The sequence below is a fragment of the Crinia signifera genome, chromosome 4, assembly GCF_055691185.1.
Source record: "Crinia signifera chromosome 4, ASM5569118v1, whole genome shotgun sequence".
Classification (NCBI taxonomy): domain Eukaryota; kingdom Metazoa; phylum Chordata; class Amphibia; order Anura; family Myobatrachidae; genus Crinia; species Crinia signifera.
Window position 1 is genome coordinate 339,633,713 of NC_139220.1, and position 11,548 is coordinate 339,645,260.

General features: G+C 49.2%; 1 protein-coding gene across 1 annotated transcript in view; it reads right to left on the reverse strand.

The window, feature by feature from the left end:
- Window positions 1-1,390: 1,390 nt before the first annotated feature.
- LOC146076066 (C-type lectin domain family 10 member A-like) overlaps window positions 1,391-11,548 on the reverse strand; it is a 97,571-nt gene continuing 87,413 nt past the window's right edge. Inside the window, exon 10 of the mRNA XM_083185895.1 lies at window positions 1,391-2,455. Coding sequence (XP_083042021.1) covers window positions 2,299-2,455 — 157 coding nt within the window. The 3' untranslated portion in view covers window positions 1,391-2,298. The remainder of the gene's footprint in view (window positions 2,456-11,548) is intronic.

The following is an 11,548-nucleotide window of genomic DNA, read 5'->3' on the forward strand; positions in this document are numbered from 1 at the left end:
ACGTCCAGTCCCGTGATACTGCTGTATACGTCCAGTCCCGTGATACTGCTGCATACGTCCAGTCCAGTGATACTGCTGTATTCGTCCAGTCCAGTGCAGTCCAGTGATACTGCTGCATACGTCCAGTCCAGTGATACTGCTGCATACGTCCAGTCCAGTGATACTGCTGCATACGTCCAGTCCAGTGATGCTGCTGTATACGTCCAGTCCCGTGATACTGCTGTATACGTCCAGTCCAGTGATACTGCTGTATACGTCCAGTCCAGTGATACTGCTGCATACGTCCAGTCCAGTGCAGTCCAGTGATACTGCTGCATACGTCCAGTCCAGTGATACTGCTGCATACGTCCAGTCCAGTGATACTGCTGCATACGTCCAATCCAGTGATGCTGCTGTATACGTCCAGTCCCGTGATACTGCTGTATACGTCCAGTCCAGTGATACTGCTGCATACGTCCAGTCCAGTGATACTGCTGTATACGTCCAGTCCCGTGAAACTGCTGCATACGTCCAGTCCAGTGATACTGCTGCATACGTCCAGTCCAGTGATACTGCTGCATACGTCCAGTCCAGTGATACTGCTGTATACGTCCAGTCCAGTGCAGTCCAGTGATACTGCTGCACACGTCCAGTGCAGTGATACTGCTGCATACGTCCAGTCCCGTGATACTGCTGCATACGTCCAGTCCCGTGATACTGCTGCATACGTCCAGTCCAGTGCAGTCCAGTGATACTGCTGTATACGTCCAGTCCTGTCTGACCGCTCGGTCCATCATTTGATGGTCGGCGACCATCAGAGGATGGGGGAGGTTCCCACAGATGGGGGAGTTGTTCACATGAAACATCCCCTTGCGGTCCGTTCGGTCGGCATCTTACCTCATTCGGGGGGTGTGAGCGATCCGTACGGTAGGCGGGGCTAAATACACTCGGTGGCCATTCGAAAATATGCATCCGTCCGAGTCAACTGGAATAAGGCCCTGTGTGACAAGGGGCAGCGCGACAAGGGGCAGCGCGACAAGGGGCAGCACGACAAGGGGCAGCGTGACAAGCGGCAGCGCGACAAGGGACAGCGCGACAAGGGGCAGCGCGACAAGGGGCAGCGCGACAAGGGACAGCGCGACAAGCGGCAGCGCGACAAGCGGCAGCGCGACAAGCGGCAGCGCGACAAGGGGCAGCGCGACAAGCGGCAGCGCGACAAGGGGCAGCGCGACAAGGGGCAGTGCGACAAGGGGCAGCACGACAAGGGGCAGCGTGACAAGCGGCTAGGAGTTCCTCATTTCTTCTTGGTATTGTGCTCATTTCTGGAACTAATAAGCCGATTTCTGCAGGGAAATGGAGGACTTACCTTCTACATAGTGCATGGAAGAGATCCAACATTCATTTTAATTCATTTGATAGAATATATATTTTATTTTATTATTTTCTATGTTGACTTAGTTTTTGTTTTATTACAATGTCATATTTTATATTGAACGGTCATTGCTAGATAAAGACATTAATGTTGGAGGACAAGAGTGTAAGGCCTTGATGATGAATATACAGAGAGAAGGTTCTTCATGAAGGTGGTGCAGAGGTCTTGGCATTAATGTTGGAGGACCAGAATGGAAGGCCTTGATGATGAAGATACAGAGAGAAGGTCATTCATGAAGGTGGTGCAGAGGTCTTGGCATTAATGTTGGAGGACCAGAATGGAAGGCCTTGATGATGAAGATACAGAGAGAAGGTCCTTCATGAAGGTGGTGCAGAGGTCTTGGAATTAATGTTGGAGGACCAGAATGGAAGGCCTTGATGATGAAGATACAGAGAGAATGTCCTTCATGAAGGTGGTGCAGAGGTCTTGGCATTAATGTTGGAGGACCAGAATGGAAGGCCTTGATGATGAAGATACAGCGAGAAGGTCATTCATGAAGGTGGTGCAGAGGTCTTGGCATTAATGTTGGAGGACCAGAATGGAAGGCCTTGATGATGAAGATACAGAGAGAAGGTCCTTCATGAAGGTGGTACAGAAGGTTTGGTATTACTGTTGGAGGACAGGAATGGTCACCACTCATACAGGACCTCAGTGATTGGCATTATTATATAAATGACTGTATATCTCTATATGCTCTGTATGGATGTGACCGGACACAACTCTCCCACTACCCATAGTGGGAATATCAGGGACATCAGGGAGTAATACAGTATATTGAGGAAACAATCATTAGTAGATTACATTAGATCCATTTTTAATCAGACTTAAATTCTGAGCAGTCCATGGGCTGGAAGAGAAAACGAGGACTGTCCCGGCAATTAGCTGTTTTATTTAATTTTCATTTCACAAATGTATTGAAAGCTCCGAGAACATAGGTCGTCAGCCCAGTTATGGATAGTGTCCCTATTATTCATACAAGCGCAGTCCTCCCTTTGTCTGTAAGAATAAGAAAGCCAGTCATCTGGTTCACCGTCCTGCCAGAACCTGTAACAGACAACACAGAATGGTTACATGGTATTATATGCAGGATGCAGGAATACCAACTATAATGTATGTACAAGTATATTTATAATTATTTCAGACTTCAACGCAGGGCCATGAAGTCGCAGCAACCAGCGTTCAGTTAATTGATGTGTACAGGGCAGTACGGACGGTGTAATGGTTATAGCATTACTGCCTCACAGCGCTGAGGTCATGGGTTCTATCCCCACCATGTGTTATATATACAGGGCAGTACGGACGGTGTAATGGTTAGTATTACTGCCTCACAGCACTGAGGTCATGGGTTCTATCCCCACCATGTGTTATATATACGGGGCAGTACGGATGGTGTAATGGTTACATTACTACCTCACAGCACTGAGGTCATGGGTTCTATGCCCACCATGTGTTATATATACAGGCAGTACGGACGGTGTAATGGTTACATTACTGCCTCACAGCACTGAGGTCATGGGTTCTATCCCCACCATGTGTTATATATACGGGGCAGTACGGACGGTGTAATGGTTACATTACTGCCTCACAGCACTGAGGTCATGGGTTCTATCCCCACCATGTGTTATATATATATATATACGGAGCAGTACGGACGGTGTAATGGTTACATTACTGCCTCACAGCACTGAGGTCATGGGTTCTATCCCCACCATGTGTTATATATACAGGGCAGTACGGATGGTGTAATGGTTAGCATTACTGCCTCACAGCACTGAGGTCATGGGTTCTATTCCCACCATGTGTTATATATACGGGGCAGTACGGATGGTGTAATGGTTACATTACTGCCTCACAGCGCTGAGGTCATGGGTTCTATCCCCACCATGTGTTATATATACGGGCAGTACGGATGGTGTAATGGTTATAGCATTACTGCCTCACAGCACTGAGGTCATGGGTTCTATCCCCACCATGTGTTATATATACGGGGCAGTACAGATGGTGTAATGGTTAGCATTACTGCCTCACAGCTCTGAGGTCATGGGTTCTATCCCCACCATGTGTTATATATACAGGGCAGTACGGATGGTGTAATGGTTATATTACTGCCTCACAGCACTGAGGTCATGGGTTCTATCCCCACCATGTGTTATATATACAGGGCAGTACGGATGGTGTAATGGTTATATTACTGCCTCACAGCACTGAGGTCATGGGTACTATCCCCACCATGTGTTATATATATGGGGCAGTACGGACGGTGTAATGGTTACATTACTGCCTCACAGCACTGAGGTCATGGGTTCTATTCCCACCATGTGTTATATATACGGGGCAGTACAGATGGTGTAATGGTTAGCATTACTGCCTCACAGCTCTGAGGTCATGGGTTCTATCCCCACCATGTGTTATATATACAGGGCAGTACGGATGGTGTAATGGTTATATTACTGCCTCACAGCACTGAGTCATGGGTTCTATCCCCACCATGTGTTATATATACGGGGCAGTACGGATGGTGTAATGGTTATAGCATTACTGCCTCACAGCCCTGAGGTGATGGGTTCTATCCCCACCATGTGTTATATATACGGGGAAGTACGGATGGTGTAATGGTTACATTACTGCCTCACAGCGCTGAGGTCATGGGTTCTATCCCCACCATGTGTTATATATACGGGGCAGTACGGACGGTGTAATGGTTACATTACTGCCTCACAGCACTGAGGTCATGGGTTCTATCCCCACCATGTGTTATATATACGGGGCAGACTGTGTAATGGTTACATTACTGCCTCACAGTGCTGAGGTCATGGGTTCTATCCCCACCATGTGTTATATATACGGGGCAGTACGGACGGTGTAATGGTTATCATTACTGCCTCACAGCACTGAAGTCATGGGTTCTATCCCCATCATGTGTTATATATAAGGGGCAGTACGGACGGTGTAATGGTTACATTACTGCCTCACAGCGCTGAGGTCATGGGTTCTATCCCCACCATGTGTTATATATACAGGGCAGTACGGATGGTGTAATGGTTACATTACTGCCTCACAGCGCTGAGGTCATGGGTTCTATCCCCACCATGTGTTATATATACGGGGCAGTACGGATGGTGTAATGGTTAGCATTACTGCCTCACAGCACTGAGGTCATGGGTTCCATTACCACCTTGTGTTATATATACGGGGCAGTACGGACGGTGTAATGGTTATATTACTGCCTCAAAGCGCTGAGGTCATGGGTTCTATTCCCACCATGTGTTATATATACAGGGCAGTACGGATGGTGTAATGGTTATATTACTGCCTCACAGCACTGAGGTCATGGGTTCTATCCCCACCATGTGTTATATATACGGGGCAGTATGGATGGTGTAATGGTTAGCATTACTGCCTCACAGCACTAAGGTCATGGGTTCTATCCCCACCATGTGTTATATATATATATATATATATATATATATATATATATATATATATATATATATATATACAGGGCAGTACGGATGGTGTAATGGTTACATTACTGCCTAACAGCACTGAGGTTCTGCGTTCTATCCCCACCATGTGTTATATATACGGGGCAGTACGGATGGTGTAATGGTTAGCATTACTGCCTCACAGCGCTGAGGCCATGGGTTCTATTCCCACCATGTGTTATATATACGGGGCAGCACGGATGGTGTAAAGGTTAGCATTACTGCCTCACAGCACTGAGGTCATGCTTGCGTGGGTTTCCTCCGGGTACTCCGGTTTCCTCCCACAATCCAAAAATATACTGGTAGGCTATTTGGCTCCCAACAAATTAACCCTAGAATGTCTGTGTGTGCATGTGGTAGGGAATATAGATTGTAAGCTCCACTGGGGCAGGGACTGATGTGAATGTTCAACTATTCTCTGTACAGCGCAGCGGAATATGTGTGCGCTATATATATAACTGGTAATAATATTCTCTGTACGGCGCTGTGGAATATGTGTGCGCTATATAATAACTGGTAATAATAGTCTCTGTACAGCACTGCGGAATATGTGTGCGCTATATAATAACTGGTAATAATAGTCTCTGTACAGCACTGCGGAATATGTGTGCGCTATATAATAACTGGTAATAATAGTCTCTGTACAGCGCTGCGGAATATGTGTGCGCTATATAATAACTGGTAATAATAGTCTCTGTACAGCACTGCGGAATATGTGTGCGCTATATAATAACTGGTAATAATAGTCTCTGTACAGCGCTGCGGAATATGTGTGCGCTATATAATAACTGGTAATAATAGTCTCTGTACAGCGCTGTGGAATATGTGTGCGCTATATAATAACTGGTAATAATAATCTCTGTACAGCGCTGTGGAATATGTGTGCGCTATATAATAACTGGTAATAATAGTCTCTGTACAGCGCTGTGGAATATGTGTGCGCTATATAATAACTGGTAATAATAGTCTCTGTACAGCGCTGTGGAATATGTGTGCGCTATATAATAACTGGTAATAATATTCTCTGTACAGCGTAGCGGAATATGTGTGTGCTATATAATAACTGGTAATAATATTCTCTGTACAGCGCTGCGGAATATGTGTGCGCTATATAATAACTGGTAATAATAGTCTCTGTACAGCGCTGTGGAATATGTGTGCGCTATATAATAACTGGTAATAATAGTCTCTGTACAGCGCTGTGGAATATGTGTGCGCTATATAATAACTGGTAATAATATTCTCTGTACAGCGTAGCGGAATATGTGTGCGCTATATAATAACTGGTAATAATAGTCTCTGTACAGCGCTGCGGAATATGTGTGCACTATATTATAACTGGTAATAATAGTCTCTGTACAGCTCTGCGGAATATGTGTGCGCTATATAATAACTGGTAATAATAGTCTCTGTACAGTGCTGCGGAATATGTGTGCGCTATATAATAACTGGTAGTAATATTCTCTGTACAGTGCTGCGGAATATGTGTGCACTATATAATAACTGGTAATAATAGTCTCTGTACAGCGATGCGGAATATGTGTGCGCTATATAATAACTGGTAATAATAATCTCTGTACAGCGCTGTGGAATATGTGTGCGCTATATAATAACTGGTAATAATAGTCTCTGTACAGCGCTGTGGAATATGTGTGCGCTATATAATAACTGGTAATAATAGTCTCTGTACAGCGCTGTGGAATATGTGTGTGCTATATAATAACTGGTAATAATAGTCTCTGTACAGCGCTGCGGAATATGTGTGCTCTATATAATAACTGGTAATAATAGTCTCTGTACAGCGCTGCGGAATATGTGTGTGCTATATAATAACTGGTAATAATATTCTCTGTACAGCGCTGCGGAATATGTGTGCGCTATATAAATAACTGGTAATAATAGTCTCTGTACAGCGCTGCGGAATATGTGTGCGCTATATAAGAAACTGGTAATAATAATATTAATAATCGCATAGTGTATGGGGGCATTTACACGCTGCATAAAAGATCAGAAGATTTAACAAAAGATCCATAGGAAGCACACGGGATCTTAAGAGAAGTCTTTGGTGAAGATGTGCGCTGGCCTGAGATCTATTGTCCAGGACGGACAAGGCTAATTTATGCGCACATCTGACGATCTCAGATCTTTGTAGTGTGTGGGCACCTTTATTACAACCCTCCTTACAGTAGGAACACTGATATGTGTCAAAACAAGACACAGAGCTTCAAATGAGGGTCCGATGAGACCATTATCAGAGGTCTGCACTTGATGCCCAAACATCCTGGACATTGTGTACTCTGACCCCAGGGGGTCTTTCTTAACCTACCAGAAAAGACATGCTGGAGAAAGGTGCCCACACACTAGGAAGATCTGAGATCGTCAGATGTGCGCATAAATTAGCCTTGTCCGTCCTGGACAATAGATCTCAGGCCAGCGCACATCTTCACCACAGACTTCTCTTAAGATCCCGTGTGCGTTCCTATGGATCTTTTGTTAAATCTTCTGATCTTTTATGCAGTGTGTAAATGCCCCCATACACTATGCGATTTTGGGCCGATTCCATGCGATTTCGGCACTTAGGCCGATAAATCACGTGAAATTGTCCCAAAATCGCATGCGTGTGACATAAGATCCAATGTGTGGTCCCGTGCACATCGGACCAGATCATTAGGTCGGACGTTGGTGGCGGTGATAATCAGTGTGCTGTCACTGTGCAGCGGGCGGGCAGCGGTGTCTCTGGGTGCAGCGGGGGATGCCGGTGAGAGTGGGGCGGGCGGCGGTGAAAATCAGCATGCTGTCACTCAGCGGGCGGGCAGCGATGTCTCTGGGTGCCGTGGGGGATGCCCAGAGCCAGATTAAGGTCTAAATGGGCCTGGAGCTGAAAATGATCAAGGGCCTATTATGCCCAATAATAGGGGTTGTGGCCAGCACCTAATACAGTGGGGGGCGTGACCAGTGTTCTGGTTGGGTGGTCTGCTCATGGGTGTGTCTGTATTTGTGTAAATACTTTCAACTGATTATATATGCCTGGAAAAGGCAGGGGGCTGGTATAGGAAAAATGCAGGGAGATATATTGGCGGGTGCACTCCAAAGGTGCACCCGCAGGATGCCGATGTCCTAAAATCCTAAAATACTTGCGGGGTGAGGCGGCACTCCAGTCATAAAAAAAATACTGAAAGCCAAAACTTGATAGACAACATTTCAGCACCTTTTATGTGGTCATCTAAGTTTACCACACCATATCCCGGGATTATTAATAATATAGCAGCCTAGTAGGTAGAGAAAATAAACTACTAGGTAGGCAGGCAGGCAGGCAGTAGCACTGCCAGTGGTCACCACAAAAGGTAGTTATATTACACACCACCAGTAGCTTTATGCAGTGCACCAGCAGAATTTATAATAATTAATTTTATATTAGGTACTGCTTGGCAGTGGCACTCAGTGGCACACGTCAGTGCACCAGCAGCATGGGATTATTTTTTACAGTCCCACACAGCACAAGTATTATTTTTTAATTAAATTAGATATAGCAGCCTAGTATGTACTAGGTAGGTACACTAGGTAGGCAGTAGCACTGCCAGTGGCAACAGTGGACTGAGTAACTAAATAATACTGGCAAATTCAGTGCAGGCAGCACCAGAGGACTATATATATAATATAATGAATTTAATTATTCATATATAATATAATATTACAGGCACAGCACAGCACCAGAGATAGGCCTCAGCACAGAGGAGACAGTAGTACTACAGGTACACAGTTAGACTGTTCTCCTAAGCAGAGAGGAGAACAGAGTACACAGCAGCACTGAGGGAGACAGCCCCAGCGACAAAAATAATTAATTACAGCACAGCACACCAGAGGTAGACCGCACAGAGGAGACAGTAGTACTACAGGTACACAGTTAGACTACACAGCAGCACTGAGAGACAGCACCAGCGATTGCAAAATATTGCGCTCAAGGTCAAGCTCAAGTTTAAGCCCCAGCAGCAGCACCAACACACCCTCTCCCAACCCACTACTAGACTGGAGTGAAGATGGCGGGCGCGGCAGCAGCTTTTAAAACCTCGCAAAATCCGGCGCCGGGAGATGACGTTCTGACCACGCGGACGGACCGAGTCAGGCGGGAATCTGATGACGTCCGTGTGGGCTCGGATCTCCGGAATCCGAGTCTGCACATCTCTAATTCAGAGCAATGCAGATCCCGGCTATTTGAAATAATACCCCTTTCACACCAGAAAATGCAGGGATTTACCCGGGCTGGCCCCTATTACACCAGCCTAGTTCCTGCATTTTCTGGTGTGAGGAGAGAAAACTACCCCCCCCCCCCCTTTAAACTTTAGGGGTAGTTAACCAGCATTATCTTCGGAACCAACTGACCCATTTACATGTGGGCTTCGAATGATTTTCAAATGATTTTGGTCCTGTGAATCTGGGCCATTTGGTTCCAGAGAAATCTGTCCTCAAACAACATAACCAGCCATGATATGACATTTCAAACATGAAAAAATCGGTTTACCCGCAATATCTCTAGAACCAATGAACCCATATGGACCAACCTGGTATCAGATTGAAGGCCCAGAGATTTGTGTTAGACTGAGATCAACCACGAGGTTCTGTGATGCCGTTGGAACCAGATGGGGGTTGGAATTAGCAGGTCTCATGTTATTCTATGGGGAAAACGTTCCAGCTTTGCCTGGCGGGATCTCCGGTTCCCGGGGGGCTAGCAACGCGGGGCCAGGCTTGTTGGAAAGCCCTAACCCTCAGCTATAAAATGGGCCTATTTAGAGAGTGGGCCTGGAGCTGTAGCTCCATCAGCCCCATTGTTAATCCGGCTCTGGGGATGCCGGTGAGAGTGGGGCGGGTGGCGGTGATAATCAGCGTGCTGTTACTCAGCGGGCGGGCAGCGGTGTCTCTGGGTGCAGCGGTGGATGCCGGTGACAGTGGGGCGGGCGGCGGTTATAATCAGCGTGCTGTTACTCAGCGGGCGGGCAGCGGTGTCTCTGGGTGCCGCGGGGGATGCCGGTGAGAGTGGGGCGGGTGGCGGTGATAATCAGCATGCTATCACTCAGCGGGCGGGCAGCGGTGTCTCTGGGTGCAGCGGGGGATGCCGGTGAGAGTGGGGCGGGCGGCGGTGATAATCACTGTGCTGTCACTCAGCGGGCGTGCAGTGGTGTCTCTGGGTGCAGCGGGGGATGCCGGTGACAGTGGGGCAGTGATAATCAGCGTGCTGTCACTGTGCAGCGGGCAGGCAGCGGTGTCTCTGGGTGCAGCGGGGGATGCCGGTGAGAGTGGGGAGGGTGGCGGTGATAATCAGCGTGCTGTTACTGTGCAGCAGGCGGGCAGCGGTAACTTTGGGTGCAGCGGGGGATGCCGGTGACAGTGGGGCGGGCGGCGGTGATAATCCTCATGCTGTCACTCAGCGGGCGGGCAGCGGTGTCTCTGGGTGCCGCGGGGGATGCCGGTGACAGTGGGGAGGGCGGCGGTGATAATCCTGATGCTGTCACTCAGCGGGCGGGCAGCGGTGTCTCTGGGTGCCGCGGGGGATGCCGGTGACAGTGGGGAGGGCGGCGGTGATAATCCTGATGCTGTCACTCAGCGGGCGGGCAGCGGTGTCTCTGGGTGCCGCGGGGGATGCCGGTGAGAGTGGGGCGGGTGGCGGTGATAATCCTCATGCTGTCACTCAGCGGGCGGGCAGCGGTGTCTCTGGGTGCCGCGGGGATGCCGGTGACAGTGGGGCGGTGATAATCACTGTGCTGTCACTCAGCGGGCGTGCAGCGGTGTCTCTGGGTGCAGCGGGGGATGCCGGTGACAGTGGGGCAGTAATAATCAGCGTACTGTCACTCAGCGGGCGTGCAGCGGTGTCTCTGGGTGCAGCGGGGGATGCCGGTGAAAGTGGGGCAGTGATAATCAGCGTGCTGTCACTGTGCAGCGGGCAGGCAGCGGTGTCTCTGGGTGCAGCGGGGGATGCCGGTGAGAGTGGGGAGGGTGGCGGTGATAATCAGCGTGCTGTCACTGTGCAGCGGGCGGGCAGCGGTAACTTTGGGTGCAGCGGGAAATGCCGGTGAGAGTGGGGCGGGTGGCGGTGATAATCAGCGTGCTGTCACTCAGCGGGCGGGCAGCGGTGTCTTTGGGTGCAGCGGGGGATGCCGGTGAGAGTGGGGCGTGTGGCGGTGATAATCAGCGTGCTGTCACTCAGCGGGCGGGCAGCGGTGTCTTTGGGTGCAGCGGGGGATGCCGGTGAGAGTGGGGCGGGTGGCGGTGATAATCCTCATGCTTTCACTCAGCGGGCGGGCAGCGGTGTCTCTGGGTGCAGCGGGGGATGCCTGTGACAGTGGGGCGGGCGGCGGTGATAATCCTCATGCTTTCACTCAGCGGGCGGGCAGCGGTGTCTCTGGGTGCAGCGGGGGATGCCTGTGACAGTGGGGCGGGCGGCGGTAATAATCAGCGTGCTGTCACTCAGCGGGCAGGCAGCGGTGTCTCTGGGTGCAGCGGGGGATGCCGGTGAGAGTGGGGCGGGTGGCGGTGATAATCCTCATGCTGTCACTCAGCGGGCGGGCAGCGGTGTCTCTGGGTGCCGCGGGGATGCCGGTGACAGTGGGGCGGTGATAATCCTCATGCTGTCACTCAGCGGGCGGGCAGCGGTGTCTCA